General features: G+C 40.6%; 1 protein-coding gene and 1 long non-coding RNA gene across 2 annotated transcripts; both read left to right on the top strand.

Moving 5' to 3' along the window:
* The first annotated feature begins 4497 nt into the window (after nt 1-4497).
* LOC139614751 (protein-tyrosine kinase 6-like) lies at nt 4498-15934 on the top strand. Its single transcript, XM_071472299.1, has 8 exons — nt 4498-5072; nt 7376-7497; nt 9189-9352; nt 9895-10060; nt 12354-12515; nt 13169-13350; nt 13439-13592; nt 15076-15934. Exons 1-8 carry the CDS (start codon nt 4657-4659, stop codon nt 15255-15257), a joined length of 1548 nt encoding a protein of 515 aa, XP_071328400.1. The 5' UTR covers nt 4498-4656; the 3' UTR covers nt 15258-15934.
* On the top strand, nt 14165-14728 carry LOC139614752 (uncharacterized). Its single transcript, XR_011687130.1, has 3 exons — nt 14165-14295; nt 14336-14389; nt 14596-14728. It is a non-coding gene; the product is annotated as an uncharacterized lncRNA (long non-coding RNA).
* Nucleotides 15935-17951: the final 2017 nt, after the last annotated feature.

Here is a 17951-nt window from a genome sequence, read left to right as displayed (position 1 = left end):
GGAGCAGCAGGATCCAGATCCACCACTACTCATCATTACTATTAACCACTGTTATCTGTCATTATTATTGACCTGACCCTGTAAAGTGCCTTGAGATAATGTATATTATGATTTGGTGCTATACAAATAAAATTGAATTGAATTGAATTGAATTAACCTTTGGCCCTGAACAGGACACTAAGAAAACCATCATACATATGTATAGTTACCATTTTTTCGTGGATTCTGTTAAATTGTGCTTGTACAGAAGAATCTTATGGTTTGACGAACATTTCCTGGAATCTCGTGGTCACAGACGAGGGTTGTTTCCATCTGATATGATGTACGTGTTGACCCATCATCCCTCCAGGTCTGAGCTCTACACCGAACATGGAGTCAGATGAATGGATAATATATTAGATACGTTTATGTGTATTCCAAGAATGAGAAGAGGCAGAGTAATGGCTGTAAACATCCACAGCTTTTTACCACCAAACCCTTCCTCTGGTTTGGGGTTTTCTGTGTCCTCATTTCCACCAGGTTTTACTGACATTGTTCTCATGTGGCCAAACAAGACAAGTTAAAAAGACTAAAAAACTCAAGAGTTGAAATAAACGGAGTCACACAGACTTGATTTACAATCCTCTAGCTTGATTTCCAGGGAAAGAGGAAGTATCATTGGACACCTCTGCTGTCTGTTGAGACCACGGATTGTGTCGTCTCACCATTACTAAATCTTCTCTGACGTCACACAAAAAGGAACTTATTGATTGGAAAGAGCTGCTGTAAAAAAGATAAAACACCATACAAATACCAAATATAAAAGACCATCTGCTGAGCTGTGATTTAAAACATTAAACCTAGACTAGAAAATAGATGCTCCAGATTGGTTTAAATTATTCTTGTACCTCATAAGAACCCATATTAGAGACCTGAAGTGTAACTGGAACCTCTGGGTTCGGCGCTGACCTTTCTAACAATGGAAAAGAGCCTTACACAGTTTATTAAGATGTGTTCTGCATGAATTTGACGGAAAGTTTATTTATTTGCCCCAAACAGCCTAGATATAATTTGATAAATAAGTCCCCTGGTCATTAACATACCTCTAAGAGTATCCAGTTTTCTCATCATTTGTGTCATGATCAGAGACCTGGTTCAGGTGTTTCTATCCTACAGTCTCCCAGTTTCTATCCTGTACTACTCCTGCTAACGTGGAGCTTATCTAGGTTTGAGGATGTGATGTTTACATGCACAAAAAACTTAACTTATGCATCTCAAAAAACCTGATCACACAAGACACCAGTGTGTGTATAATCAATCTGTCCTGTGACCATGTTTTTAGGTCCCAAATCTTTCCTGACTCCAGGAACCTGAGGATTTTTATGTTCATTTACAGACACACATCTGTACTTAGCCCACTGCCATGTATCAATGCAGTAGGGAACAGCCCTCTTAACTTCACATCCACTCAGGTTGATGATCTTGTTGACAGTACTGTAGCCTCACTGTGTGCAACTCTAGATACTGTAGCCCCTCTGAGGAAGAAGGTAGAGAGTCGGAGAAGGCTAGCTCCACAGTACAACTCAGAAACACGAGCTTTAAAGCAAAATTCAAGGAAACTAGAAAGAAGGTGGCGTTCTACTAACCTGGAAGAATCTCTAAAGGCTTGGAAAGACAGCCTATTGGCGTATAAAAAAAGCCTCCGTAAAGCCAGAACATCCTATTATTCATCATTAATAGAAGAAAACAAGAACAATCCCAGGTTTCTGTTCAGTACTGTAGCCAGGCTGACAGACAGTCACAGCTCTGTTGATCCATCTATTCCTTTAGCCCTCAGTTGTAATGACTTTATGAGCTTCTTTACAAATAAAATTGTCTCTGTTAGAGAAAAAATTCACCATTTCCTCCCCACAGCTGATTCAGATGTACTGTCCAGTTCAGCAGCCTCAGAGTCCACTCTAACTGGTTTATATTTTGACTGTTTTTCTCCTGTACATCTCTCTGAGCTTGCTTCAACAGTTTCGTCATCTAAACCATCGACTTGTCTTCTAGACCCTGTTCCAACAAGGCTGTTCAAAGATGTTTTTCCTTTAATCGACAACTCTGTATTAAGTCTGATTAACTTATCTTTATCAACAGGTTATGTACCGCAGGCTTTTAAAGTTGCAGTAATTAAACCTCTACTTAAAAAGCCTACTCTTGATCCTGATGTTTTAGCCAATTATAGACCTATATCCAACCTCCCCTTTATTTCCAAAATCCTTGAGAAGGTCGTTGCAAACCAGTTATATGATTATTTGCACAGAAATGGTTTGTTTGAAGATTTTCAGTCAGGTTTTAGAGTCCATCATAGCACAGAAACAGCTCTGGTTAAGGTTACCAATGATCTCCTCATCGCCTCAGACAATGGACTTGTCTCTATACTTGTCCTACGAGATCTTAGTGCTGCATTTGACACCATCGATCATAAGATTTTATTACAGAGACTAGAACATATGGTCGGCATTAGAGGAACCGCACTAAGCTGGTTTAAGTCATATTTATCAGATAGACTCCAGTTTGTTCATGTTAATAATGACTCCTCTATCATCACAAAAGTCAGTCATGGAGTTCCACAAGGTTCTGTGCTAGGACCAATACTCTTCAGTCTATATATGCTTCCTCTAGGAAACATTATTAGGAGGCACCAGATAAATGTCCATTGTTACGCAGATGACACCCAGTTGTACTTATCCATGAAGCCAGGTGAGACTAACCAGGTAGCCAAGCTTCAGGTGTGTCTTAAGGACATAAGAATGGACATAAGACACCTGAATGACCAGTAATCTCTTACTCTTAAATTCAGACAAAACTGAAGTTATTGTAATTGGCCCAAAACACCTCAGAGATACACTATGTGATAATATACTGACTCTGGATGACATCACCTTGGCCTCCAGAGCTACAGTCAGAAACCTTGATGTCATTTTTGACCAGGACTTGTCCTTTACTTCACATATAAAGCAAGTCTCTAGGACAGTCTTCTTCCACCTGTGCAATATTGCTAAAATCAGACCCATTCTGTGTCTAAAGGAAGCTGAAAAGCTAGTTCATGCATTTGTTACCTCAAGACTGGACTACTGTAACTCTTTATTGTCAGGATGTCCCAAAAATGCAGTAAAAAGCCTCCAATTGATCCAGAATGCGGCAGCACGAGTACTGACAGGAACTAGGAAACGAGATCACATCTCTCCTGTGTTAGATTCTCTGCATTGGCTCCCTGTAAACTCCAGGATAGAATTTAAAATCCTCCTCCTCACCTACAAAGCCATTAATGGTCAGGCACCATCGTACCTTGGAGAGCTTATACTTCCCTATTTTCCCAATAGGACACTTCGCTCTCTAAATGCAGGTCAACTTGTGGTTCCCAGAGTTTGTAAGAGTAGAATGGGGGGCAGAGCCTTCAGCTATCAGGCTCCTCTCCTGTGGAACCAGCTCCCAGTGTGGGTTCGGGAGGCAGACACCCTCTCTACCTTTAAGATCAGGCTTCAAACTGTCCTGTTTAGTAAAGCTTATAGTTAGGGTTGGCTCGGGTATGTCCTGACCCATCCCTTAGTTATGCCGCTATAGAGCTAGACTGCTGGGGGATTCCCATGATTCACTGGGCGCTCTCTCTCTATTTCTGTCTCTCTCCCTCTCTCTCTCTCAATGACTTCATGCCATTAACTTTGTATTTTTTCTCTCCTGTAGTTTGTGCGTCTCCTCTCTCTGTCCTCATTCTGCAGGTATCTCTGCCTCTGGAGCAGCAGGATCCAGATCCACCACTACTCATCATTACTATTAACCACTGTTACCTGTCATTATTATTGATAACACCATTACCTACACAGCTGTTCCTGGTCTCTCTCTCTCTCTTCTCTCCTCTCTCCTCCCCCCACCCCCTCTTTTTTATCTTCTCCTAAACCCAACCAGTCGAGGCAGACCCCCCCACCCTGAGCCCAGTTCTGTTGGAGGTTTCTTCCTGTTAAAGGGAGTTTTTCCTCCCCCCTGTCGCCAAGCGCTTGCTCTTTGTGGGAACTGTTGGGTTTTTCTCTGTAACAAAGTAAGGTCTTGACCTTACCCTGTAAAGTGCCTTGAGATAATGTATAGTATGATTTGGCACTATACAAATAAAATTGAATTGAATTGAATTGTATTTTATATTAAAAGGCATGAGTGTAACTCTAAATGGATTATGAAGAAAACTTTTAAATTATAGTGTGGGTATATTTTTTATCTATTTTTATTATTTATTATTTATAATATAACAATATAATATAATATAACACCATATAGATTTGACAGGTGGCCACTGAGTGCATATTTACCCAGCTGGCATCATCCATCTAAATATCTGTCCTACATATCCTGTATCTCTGTAGCCACCATTAGTGTAGAGTCATCGTCCCCACAGGGATTGTGTGAGATTTACGAGGCGTCTGTCAGATGATAGGCGGGGTTCACAGGCCTGTTATGATTGCCTGTCATGAGGAAGTTGGTGTCAGTCGTCTGAGCGCAGCAGACACCGGATTAACTCAGCTGCAGCTTCTCTCTGAGGCATTCCGAGGATTCCCGGCGCTCCATCCTCTACCTGTCCGACAGGTGTGGTCGGTAACGCGCACAGAGGCAGAGGGATAAGGGGGCCATTCATGGTTATCTATGGGTGAGTGTCTGCGGAGAGTTTGTCCATGTCTGGAAGCACTGTGGCAGCGGATTCTCAGCGACAAGAAGCCTGCTCCTGGAGGAGGAGGAGGAGGAGGAGGAGGAGGAGGAGGAGTAAGTGGCGGTAGTGAGGGAGAAAGAGACAGCAGCGGTCAGGGCGGCGGGGAGGTGAGACCTCCGAGCCCGTCGGGGGAGAGAGCAGCCGAGAACAGCTCCATCTACACGGCGGTGTGGCCGTTTGAGGCCCGGCATGAGGATGAGCTGTCGTTCGAGGAGGGTGACCTGTTCAGCATCATCAGCCGCAGCGGGGACTGGTGGACGGCGCGGAAGATCGACAGGAACGGGCGCGTCCTGGACACCGGGATTGTGCCCAACAACTACCTGGCCAGGGCCGAGTCCCTGAGGATGCAGCCGTGAGTGTTAACTGTTCTTTAACCGTAAAGATATCTCCTGTTCATCTCCAGCCATTATCAGCAGGCTCCGCGCCCGCTCACTGCTCCAGTTTACTCCCTGAAGGCAGTTCAACAGCACAAAGTGCAGCCTGTAATCTGCCTCTAACCTGCGGCCCACTGCAGTGATCTCTAATGAATTGCTTCTAACTGTGGTGATAAAACCTGTGTCCTGCCTCCGGCTGCAGCCACAGGAACCAGTATCTGTGATTCTCTGGTCCCTGGTTTACACCTGGGGAAGATTTGGCCTCATTCTGGCCTCACTTTAACTTCACAAGGAAATGTATCATCATAACTGCTTTGAATTAAAAACTCTGCAGCGACTTCCCCATAACCTGCCGCTGTTGATCAAGTTCCCTTTGTCTCCACAGCAGGTCAGCATGAAGCCATGACTTCATACCATGAGAGATCTGTCTCTAGATTCTCTTATTATTCTGCTGCCTCCCATGCAGTACACCCCCTACACACATACACACACACACACACACACACACACACACGTTATAAATAACAGTGAGAAATGTCACTACACGTTTCATGTCAGTCCTCTGTCTGTGTGCGTCTCTTTGCAGTGATGCAAACTGGGACACAAGCTTGACAACAGTCACTCACCACTTCTTGTTTTGTCTCTCTCTCTCTGTTTATTACTTCAGCAGAATGGGAAGTGTGTAAAGTGTGGTTATTCTTACATGTCAGCAGGTGCTGCAATTAATTATAGAGCTGATCATTTTCTTGAATTACTAAATTACATCATATTGTAGCCCAGTTATTTATTTAATCATTTGTCGTCCAGTTAAAAACCTCAGCCTGAAACCGAAAAGATTAGTCATAATCGCAGTTTGCAAAAATAAGAGTCACAGTTTATTCTGTTTCCACTTCTGTTAATATGTAGAACTGCAGGTAACAATTATTTTCTTGATTATATTACTGATTAATTTGCCAGTCATTATGTGGGTTAACAGCTTTCTGGGTTAAATTCCCATCACGCCCACAGTGAAATCTTCAGATTCTTTGTTTTGTATGAGCAGCTGTTCAGGTTATTATGACCTGAGACATTAAAAACAGCTAAATCCTCAAATTAAGAACCTGGAACTGTGGGTAATGTTTGATATTTATTTTTGAAAAATGACTTTAATTATTGATCTTTCAGAGAAATATATTTATGTTGATTGACCTTAATTCACCTGCTTTAATGTGGATCACAATAAATGTTCAACTAATGAAAATTCAAGTCAGATGAAATGTTTGTGGCAGGTTGATTTTACAGCAAGTTAAATTAACTCTGTCAATCTCTCACCAAGACTTTAACTATGGCTGAGATCAAACTCATAGTCCGACTTCAGACAGGTGTTTAAATTCATCTGTTGCACGAAGCTGCTCTGTTCTTCATCCGTCTGGTTCTAATTTGCAAAGAAATGACCAAGCACCTGAGCAGACTACTCAGCTCTAGAAGAATCATATTGCAGCTGCAAAGACATTTTTCCAGGAAACCAGGAAGCAATAAGACTCAAAATACAAAAAATTACAAACAGAAATAAAAAATCCTGCAGCCTAAAGTCTTGGTGCAGTGCAGACCTGCAGCAGAGCTCAGGTATTGTGGCTTCTCTCTGGACTCAGGATAGTTTCCTCTGACAAACGACCATCCATGTCCTCACTGCTGCGTATCTCCAGCGAGTTACTTCAGACTTAAAAACACAAATTATGAGCCAAGTTTTACTCCTTTTCCACTGATTATTTCCATGGAAACATGGCTCTTAGTGTAGTTCATAGTTAGCCTGGGAGCTAACTTTCAACACCTAACCACATTTTGTGAAACTGTCTAAGTTGCATTCCAGAGAATCTGAGAGCAAAATAAAGGCTGGACCAACACCACAGACTTGTCTAAAACATTGTTGTGAGACCAGCCACAGATTTCCATGAACAACACAGACTAACTGTGAATATTGATTCAGTCTGACCACACCACAGAGCAAAAACTGTCACCAAAAAGGGACAGAGATAAAACATTATCACAAAAGCACCGTGAACAAAGTTCACTTATGAATATTAAAGATTAACTGTTACTGGAGTTACTGTCCTGCAGCTGACATCAGTGAGGTCCTGTGACTCTAAGACACATTTTAATTGATTGAGAGGCGGGACTGCAGTGCACAGTGCAGTTGCTGCTATTTCAACACAATGTTTATTAGCTGAGGTGATGATAACCTGAGGCAGAAGAAGCTTTCTGCTATGCAACCACTTACTTCTGTCTTTCTGTATTGATCCAGATGGTTCTTTGGAACAATGAACCGGTTTGAGGCACAAAGCCACCTGCTGGGACCAGGAAATGAAGAGGGAGCTTTCCTCATCCGGCACAGTGAGAAAGACAACGTTGGATATGTTCTTTCAGGCAAGACAAGGAGGGGAGGGGTGAAGAACGAAAGCCAAAAAGAGAACGAGAATCATATCGTGTCAGTGTTGAAGAGGGAGTTTCACCGAGCAAGAAGTATTTGTGGAAAAAAGGGAGATACAGGGAGGGAAGTGCTGTAAAACATGAGGATGACAGAACAGAGCCAGCAAGGAGCCTGAGAAGAGATTTATTCACATTTAGTATGAAAATACAAATTCCCTACACATTTGAAACTGTTCACGTGTCTCAAACAAGGCTGGAAACCTGGGATGTTTCCCATAACCAGGATTATCTTGACTCGGATATGAGACGCCGCGATGACCCTGTGATGAGCTTATTATGAGATCCTGCAAACTAAAGTCATTAATAGACGTTGTGTGAAACACTTGCCTGTTGGCTTTCTTGCCTACATTTAGATGAGCAGCCAGTTAGCATAGCTTAGCACAAAGACTGGAAACAGGGCTGAACAGATAGCCTGGCTCTGACAAGATAAAATCCACCTATCAGCAGCTCTAAAGCTCACTCATGAACATGTTGTATCTCATGTTTAATCCTACAAAAAGTGTAAAAATAGCAGCGTTTACATGTCACACTGTTTCTTGGCTGCAATAAATAATTCTCACTGGTTGCCTGCCAGCTGCAAAGAACCAAGAAATTGTCTGGCTCGAATAGTAACCGCTCATAAAACTACAAATTGATATTTTTACTCATCCTTTTTTATAAGGTGTCAAAAGCAAACTGAGAAAATAGAAACAGCAGTGATGTAGCTGTACGACACCCAGACACAGGCAGTCATGTGTTAACTCAGTTAAACATCCTCAGAGTAAACTGATGCCTTTCTAAAGAGCAGCAGCACAAGCATAACCACAGAAAATGTCAGTATTTGTGTTTGCAGTGAATGCAGCCAACTAATCCGTACCTTTCAGCATAACCTACAACAGTGGGGTGTGTTTCAGAGGCATGTAACCTGGCTCACTTCATCTCAAATACACAACTGAATCTTTCCCATCTGTGCCGATCATGTTCAGGGCTACTGTAGGAGAGCTGGATCTGAATACAGCGAGCTACTCAGCCTTACTGCCAATCTGCTCCAGTGGCCACTCATGGTATTATTATTATATTATAATAAAGAAGAAAACCTAAGCAGGGACACCTCCACCTGAGATCAATGCATTTCCTATATGCATTTCAATGCATATAAGCCTTAAATTGCTTGAAGGATGATTCTGATTTATTATTTCATAACTCTGGCTATCGTTCCTGTTTGTATTGTGTAACACTGTACTCACCAAGTGTTTTATTTATATATATATATATATTTAAACAACTTTTCTTGGTGGTAAAACCTAAAGTGAGTGGATCCAAAATGCTGGTAATAATAAGAATAAAACCGTCATCTAAAGTAAACATTTGAAAAACCTTTAATGACAAACCAAGTCTGGGCTTCCCAACATGATCAGACAGATTATAATAATAATGTGGAATTTACAACAAGAACCTGAAGTTCCTCTTGGACAAAGTCAGTATTTCACTTCTCTCTGGAATATACAACTGTGATTTAATCAGGAAAAAGCTGCATGTTCACAGACATCTTCAGGAGAAAAATGTAACAGGGTTTAATTTTTTAAAAAACCGCTTCTGTTTGTTCCTGTGGTCTGTGTGTGTGCGTGTGTGTGTGTGTCTGCCTGCAGTGAGGTCAAGCAGTCGGGTGAAGCATTTTAAAATCCACCAGGCAGATGAGGGTGATTTTCTCGTGGACCACAACCACCACTTCAGCTCCCTGATCGACCTGGTGGGGCACTACAGCACCAACAGCCTGAACAACACCGGCCTTCTGGGAAGCCCCTGCAAGAGGGTAGGGCGAGCTGTGGTTCTGTGTTTTTGTTTGTTCCTCTTATTTCTGGAATGGTAAGTGCTCACATTTAAGCAACGATGTCTTCAAAAAAAGGAAAAGAAATACACTCAAACACATTTGTTGCCAGTGCATAACATGTTTCCCTCTGCTGTTCTGTTGCATCTGAGCCCGAGAACAAAATTTGTTTTAGGAAATCATGCGACACAGCCGCAGGTCTGAAATTGTCTCACGCCTGTGAAAATACTCTCAGTTGTCAGTTTATTAGGAACAACCAGCAAAAAATAAAGTCTAATACAACAGTCCTGCAATGGATCCTCCTCCTTCAACCCTCAGCTTTTGTTTAAATGGTTTAAAGACGTGCTGAGTCAAATCTTTGGTGCTGTTCAACAACACAGTCACACAGTTGAATCACATCATTCTCTATGTAACATCTTCAAGGACAGTGTGACAGGTACATACAACAGCCACTTCAGTGACAATGTAGTACAATGTAGTAATTGTGTCTTAATAATGTGTGTGTGTGTGTGTGTTTCCTCCATCAGAAAAAGCCCAACACCCCAGATCTGAATCATTTTACGGTGGATGAGTGGGAGCTCCCGAAAGAAGAGTTCACCCTGGAGGAGGAGCTGGGCAGTGGCTACTTCGCTGATGTCTACCGGGGACGCTGGAAAAACCACATCAACGTCGCCATCAAGATCATCAAAAGTGGTGCGTCATCATCTCTGTTGATCTCGTGACTTTAATGGATGGGTTTCTGATTATGATTATGATGAGTTGTTTGAGGCTAAGCTCCACAAGAGATCAGTACATTTCAAAGAGGGAAACATCCTTTTCAGTAAAGTTATTTTCACTGAGTGATCTAATCAGACCTGGGTTGTAATACAGTGTTCAGACTGTCTCTTGCTTAGTGCAAAGGTTCATTGGTTTTATCGTCAAGGATTCTTTGATCAATACAAGTTTTTTTTAAAGGCATTCAACATTTCAATCTGCAATCTGGTGGCTGCAGCTTTGACAGAAAAGAGACTGGGGCCTTTAGAAAATCATTAAAATATAATGGAATTTTTTATCCAGTGGGAAAAAGAAACAGATTGAAGTGAGTCGGTGATTTACAGGGAACAAGTTGTCCAACCTGAACAATCAACCCCCTGACACGACCTATATCCCCTACTGGGGCCAGGTGTACTACACCTTTGTTGTCATGGTTGTAATAAAAATATGCTGACTGTAACTTGCATATATAAAACCAGGAAGTACATTTTCAGGTTACTGTGGCACAGAAACCTGTAGAGGCGTCTTTGATCTGAACCACTGAGTTGTAGACAAATCTTTTGTGTTGCTAACTCATCAGCTGACTCATTGTGTGTGGACGTGATTGGTCCAGCTGTTTCCACTGCTTCTAGTATCTGTGCAAAAGCTAAATCCATCCTGGACAAATCACATTTCAGAAAATCCCTCAAATGTGATTGGTTAAAGGTCTGACCCAGATGTTTGAGTTACAGGTATGTTTGACCTAGATGGATGAGGCCATTATGTAGGCTTCATATGAACTGTCAGTAACATGTTAGACCACATCAAAGTAAAACTGGGAGTGGTTTAATCAGAGAATATGATGAGTTATCTGAGTAATCCCCACTGATACACCGCCATACATATAGTGGAGATATGGGGACATATTTGGACTATTAATCAAAATTGACATCCTGTTGTGCAACATTCAGTGAAGTTCTTTTGTTCTTTTCAAGTAGAAACTCATCATCTTTTTGGTTGAAGTCTTTTCAGAAGCAGGAAGCAAAGCTGCTCAAACTGCAGGTGGCTGACTGTTCTGAACACATGTGGATGGTTCTCATAGCTTCTAGTTACTATTCATGATCATCTGAATTTCACAATCATGCTGTTGACAAACCAGTTGCAGCAATTTGAGGTTGCTGTGGCCAAATATGATGTGAAAGGACCTCAGATTGGATATTGCTTTTACGAATGCACTAATACTGTGTGTCACTATGGAAGACATCTTTATTTTTAACACTGCAGTATTCCAGACACAGCTGTGCTCTATCCAGTTTCCACTTACACTTGTAGACCGACCCCGAGTCTTTGTTTCCATTTGTCTGAATGTCACAAAGTTAACATCAAATATAATGACACATAGAACTTGTTAAACCAGTAGTTGTTTATTTTTTTAGTCCAGTCCAGAACCCAAAGATATTCAATCTACAATGAGATAAAACAAGGAAAACTTCACCAGAGAATGTGAAATAATTTTGCTTGCCAAATAAACACAATTTATTGGTTACTAAAATGATCAGAAATCAACTAATTGATAAATCTATAAAATAACAGATAATGCAGACAACTCTGAGCAATCAACAGCAGTGGGAAGAACTGTTGTCATGATCCCCTGCAGTTTCTACCTGGTGATTAAAATCATATATTTGCATTAGCAGACAGACAATCTTCCCAATACCCGCAGCTGCATATTTTTCTTTCCACTCAAAGAAGATTTGCACAAAGTCATGTTGCCTTTCTCTCTTTTCCCCAGAGACAAACCCTTTTTAATAATTTCACAGGTGCAAGCAAACATATTCCCCTCAGTCTGTGTATTGGCACCATACAGTTGTGTTGCTTGCTTTGCAAAATACACCATATAATTACTACACTTAGGATAATTTATTCAAGAACAGGATGTAGCACCAAAACTGCATATGTATTATCACAGTGTTACGTGAACATTTCTGTTCACCTAATGTTTGCAAAGCACAGAAAATCCCATCTGTCACAGTGTCATTCTGTCAAGCTCTGACTCACAGTATATTTAGTATATATTATAAGCATCGCAGTTTGTGTTCCTTTGTTGTGATGACTCATTTTTAAGTATGTCATGTGTTAAATGTTCAGATTTCAAAGTGGTTTCCTTGGTTTCTCCCTCTTGTGTTCTTCTTTTCTCCTTATTCCTTTTTTTCATCTCCACCTTTTTTTCTTCCTTTTATTTCTCTTTCTCTAGACTCTGAGTTGAACCACCGTGAGTTTCAGAGGGAAGTCCAGATCCTAAAGAGTCTCCGGCATCGTCACCTCATCTCTCTGTTTGCTGTGTGCACGGCCTCAGCGCCTTACTACATCATCACCGAGCTGATGGAGAGAGGCAGCCTGCTCAACTTCCTCAGAAGTAAACCTCAGTGTTTTCCTACACCTGTCTTTAGTTAGAGCCAAATTATGTCCTGCGGTTGGGTTAAGGTTAGGGGGTAAGGTTTGGTTAGGGTTGGTTATCTTTGGTATGATCTAAAATTTCAATCAGTATTTCAGTGTTGAAGTAGTTTCGTTCAATTCAGCAGCTTGGATGTTGAAACGTGGGGCAATTGCACTCAGTTGCCAGTTCATTATTACACCAGCCAAAAAAAAAATCTGCAATAAATCATACATTTATGAAGATTATGTTAAAATTTTGTTGAAACTGCTTTGGAAAGAACTGCATATGTCCAACCCATATGTATCAGTGAGCTAAATATTAGAAACACGTGTCAGTCAGATAGGTGTAGATTTGGTTGTGGGGACCACAGATATGTCCCGAACCATGTCAAGGCATGTTTTCTGCAAAAGGTGGGCAATAAAACTCAAACATATACAGTATAATCTGTAATATATGGCACTAATGTAAATTATTTTCATTTCCTATAGATTAAAAAAATAATGAAATGGTGCAGTTTCTTGTTGTTGTAGCCACCCTACAGCTATTTTACTTTTTAGTACTTTCTTGGTTCTCAGTTTTTGACCTTGTTGTGCTCTCATTTTCATTTCACCTGTTTCCTTCCTCTGTCTCAGGTCCAGAGGGGATGCTTCAAGAGACTGCAACACTCATTGACATGGGTGCCCAGGTGGCTGATGGGATGTCGTACCTGGAGGAGCAAAACAGCATCCACAGAGACTTGGCGGCTCGAAACGTCCTGGTGGGAGGAGACTACATCTGTAAGGTGGCTGACTTTGGATTGGCCAGAGTTATCAAGGTACGTGTGGCGGGACGATGGGTTTGTGCATCTTTTTTTTAAGTGAAATCAAGAATGAAATTTTTAAAGACAAAGGTGTTTCATCCAGGAGCCATTCTACATCACAGAAGATAAAAAGATTCCCTTCAAGTGGAGCGCTCCCGAGGCCATCAGCCATGGAAAGTTCTCCAACAAGTCAGACGTCTGGTCTTTTGGCATCTTGCTCTTTGAGATAATCACCTATGGAGGTGTTCCTTACCCAGGTATGTGGAATGACATGTTTTTAATTGATGCTATCAAAAATATGATTGATAGTGGGTATGAAATGAGCTGAATGTTGTTCTGGAGATTTCAAAGTTTGCAAGAATGAAAAATAGTGTCACAGCTTCATGTCCTCAGCTGGACAAAATCTTTCACTTATCTTCTGCTCTCCACATTCCTTGAAGTATACAGTACTCACACCTTTTTCAGACTGACTCTGGTAGTCCAGCTGAACAATCAATATGATTATTACTGGTAATAACACACAAGAATCTAGAACCATGGATGAGAAAGTACATTTGTTCTTCCGCACCATCCCTAGGTTTACTCAATTAAGACACATTTTTGTTGTTCCTAAGAACAACCTACATTTTACTCCTGTGCCTTTCATACATTACATTCATTTAAAGGATAAATTCACATTAAAAAAAAAAATCTGTCATAAAGCATTACTCTCATACCCATATGAAAACTGACATGGCTTTTGCTTACTCTAATCATCTGTCCTGTTCACAATGGTCAGTAAAGGAGCTATTTGTTCATTTTGCTATTGCCACATAGCCAACGTTAGCATTAACAGCTCTTTACTTACCAGTCTTTCCAAGAGCTTCAGAGCTTGTGTTTACAATACAAGAGGTTCTAACACATCCTGATCAGCTATTTCTTCAGATCAGCCTGGAGGCTGTAGTGACTTGGTATTGGAAAGTAATGAGACAGTCCTACTTGGGCTTGGCTAGCTGGCTAGCATGCTAACCTCACTAGAAAAAAAGAAGTGAGGGACATATAGTTAATGAATGAAGTTTGATGCTGCACTCACAACATTTCTTCTAGAGTGTTAAGTAAACAGCTGCTAATGCTAACGTTGGCTATGTAGCAACAGAAAACTTACAAATGGCTCCTTTAAATGATTCTGTCTTAAAGTAATTCCAATATAAGTGATGGGGGAATAAAATCCCCCGTCCTCAATCTCACTCATGTAAACGTGGCATAATGCTCATCACACAGAAATGGGTTCGCATTAGGGCCTAAATCGAGAGATTAAAAGGATTAATGGTGCAGCCCTAATAAGACTACCAACTTTACAGTAGATATACTTTGTCATTTGTGGCCCTCTCAACTATATATTCTGATCATTTCAAAGGTCCATGGAGCTTGAATATGATTACAGAATGCAAGACGAACAAAAAAGGCACTGTTTTTAAAAAAGGTGTTGGGTGTTGGTGTAGGGAAGTGAAAGTCAGCAGCTTCGCTTAGCAAATATATTTATACACAGTATGGTATACTTTGTGGTTTAGCAGACCTATGACAGCAGTGCAGAGCACTGTAGTTCATCTGACCAAAAGTTTGCTGAAGAGCCTGGGTGTCTTTACAGGTGTTTTAGTGGTAACAAATGTTAAACCTCACCTCACCATTTCTGTACTTTCGTCCCTCACACTTCTACTTTCTCTCTCTCTACCTACTTCACGCCATCCCTTGCTCCCTCAGCCTACAGCAATCAAGAAGTGTACCAGCAGGTTTCCAAGGGATACCGGATGCCAGCTCCAGCCAAGTGCCCCGACTTTCTCTATCAAATCATGTTGCAATGTTGGAGCGCCGAGCCAGACGACAGGCCACCGTTCAAGTCCCTCAGGATCCAACTGGACAGCAGCTCTTACGAGTTGGAGTGACCTGCCCCTGCAGTACCTGCTCAGCACCACAGGGGGGCAGCAGGGACTGATACTGAGCATGGATTGTGAGGACTTTTTCACTGAGGACTCTTTTTTTAAAACCACTATACCAATATACAGGCTTTTGCATATATTTGTAATCACTGTGTGTGTTTTCACTATGCAAATCTGCAAAGTCTGATGTATTTTGTTCGGTTCACTAATTATTATTTTCATTATCACTTCATCTCATTATTGTTCTCTGATAGCAGATGGGATATCGTTTTTGTCTGTGAACACAAAAAAAAAGAAAAAAAAATGTAAATTTAAATGTCAACTTTAGCTTTGTGATGGACATTTTTCACCATGACATGTTGAAGACCAAATGATTAATCAGATAAATTAGACAATAATCTGCAAATCAATCAATAATGAAAAAAATGGTTAAATATACTTTTCTAAATGAACTGATTATTGTTTGATACATTCTTTGTTAAAAATGGTTGAAAATGCCCATCACATGCTCAGGGAATGTCTCTAAATTGTTTGTTTTGCCAAAAGACCAAAACCCAAATATATACAGTTTAAAAAGCAGCAAATCATCACATTTGACAGAACGGAGCCAGAGAGTATTTTGTATTTTTACAACAAAATGAATGTAACAATTAATCAAATATTAAAAATGTTGTGAGAGTTGTTATAGTTTCCTACAGAATAATTTATGTTAAGATTTCCTCACAAACCTATTTGACTTGAAACGGCAACTGAACATCAACAGAGGAGAAATTAATTACAGAGGCTCCACACTCTCAGGTTTGGCAACATGTTGGGTTTTAAACCAGGCCAAAGAACATGAATCATTTCCACAGACTGAACAGATCTGTGCTTGTAAAGTCATGCAGGGTGAGGCAACCATTAGTATTAGCTGAAAGGTCAAAGGTTAACATAAATATTGAGCTACGCTTATTTTGCATCTAGCTAGGAAACAATCTCACCTCAAGGTACATTTAGTAGATATTCTGGAGCTTTCTATCACATCACATCAAGTTCACTTGATTGTCAGAGTGTTTACTGTTTAAAGCTCAACTTGTAAGCTGACATGGATGAAATGTCTTTAAAGTCCTCAAAAAAAAAAAAAAAGACGACACAACAACAACAACAACTGGAAATAAAACTTTCCTTGGCAACGTGGCAAACTCCATCTGCTGAGGAAGATCATGCAATATTAACTGCATAATTTGAAGTTGTGACGTGCCAGTAAAGCTGCAGTGATGTCTGATCTGTCAAGGTCTGCAATATTCATCTTTGTCCACTAAGGGGCAGCACAGTCACAGTATCTGAGGAGCTTCTTCCCTCACTGAGGAATTTAAGTTAAACTTCCAACAGTATGTAAGGTTTAAGTGTTTTTATGTTTCTCTCAAATCTAACCCAGTCTCCAGATGTTAATGCCTGGAAATGCTTCATCAGCCAGATTCAAAAACTTCAATTCCATCCAACTACATCACTTCAAACAGAGGTTGCTCTTTGTTTGTGAAGACCTGAAGAAGCAAGAGAAGAAGAAACATGTTTGTCACAGTCCACGGTGCCATGACAAACATTTTGGTAAACATGGAGAACAGTCGAAATGAGGGAAGTTTAAATGTGAGTGTGTCCGTCCATCAGCATCACAGTACTGGAGCTGAAACACTGCATCAAAACCATCAATAAATGAAGTGACATTACCCATAGAAATATTTCAGCATAGACAAAAAACTGATTTATATTCCAGGTCAGATTTTATAAATGTTGTCCATCTGTGTTGCTGATGAGATGCCTGTAAAGCTTTATTTTATTTATTTTTTAATTAATTAATTAATTAATTTTTTTATGTGTCAGATTTGTAACTGATCAACGGCAGCACTTGTGAAACAGCTCGTACTACACTGTCCCATTTAAACATGAAGTTAGGCTGATCAAAGAAGCTGCCTCAGCCAAACAGTAAACTAATCTGACAGTGCTGAATGTGACCGTCCAATCACAGTCCACCTGGTGGAAACAGGAAGTGACTTGTACAGTTTTGAGTACGGGCCTGTTTGTATTCTGGGTCTGTTTTTACGCTGTTTATGTGCAATGATGTTAAAAGTCTATAAATCACCACCATTATTATTAATATTCTTAGTGTTTGTTTGGCATGTGTGTGTGTTAAGGAAAGTGGAAAGTTCCCAGCCACAAATCCACTCTTTGTGTGTGTGTGTGTGTGTGTGTGTGTGTGTGTGTGTGTGTGTGTGTGTGTGTGTGTGTGTGTGTGTGTTGCATTCCCAGCTGTGTGCTGCTGGATTTAACTGGGTCAGTAGCACCTATCACTTGACCCATATGTTCAAACTGAGATGGTTTTAACACAGCTCATAAACCTAAGAGCCATGAAATCCTGTTGACTGTTCAACACATTCTCATTTATCTACATGAGAACAAGTGTGTTATTGATATTAAAAATGTTTATCAAATCTAATTCATACAGGAATGCCTGATGTTTGTCTTGATAAAGAGAGAACAAGTGATAAACAGGATTTCTTGGTCCTTACACAATAAGAGTATTTGATTAGATACACCTGTCAGATCAGTCTTTGTGCCCATGAAGTTTGTTTGAATTGTTATTTCCTCGTTGTCAGTTACTGTCCCCACACACACACACACACACACACACACACACACACACACACACACACACACACACAC

This window comes from Trachinotus anak, unplaced genomic scaffold, assembly GCF_046630095.1.
Source record: "Trachinotus anak isolate AG129_WGS33_773 ecotype Australia unplaced genomic scaffold, CSIRO_AGI_Tana_v1 ptg000037l, whole genome shotgun sequence".
Lineage (NCBI taxonomy): Eukaryota > Metazoa > Chordata > Actinopteri > Carangiformes > Carangidae > Trachinotus > Trachinotus anak.
The sequence above is the reverse complement of the archived record's forward strand: the minus strand, read 5'-3'. Positions and strand labels throughout refer to the sequence as shown.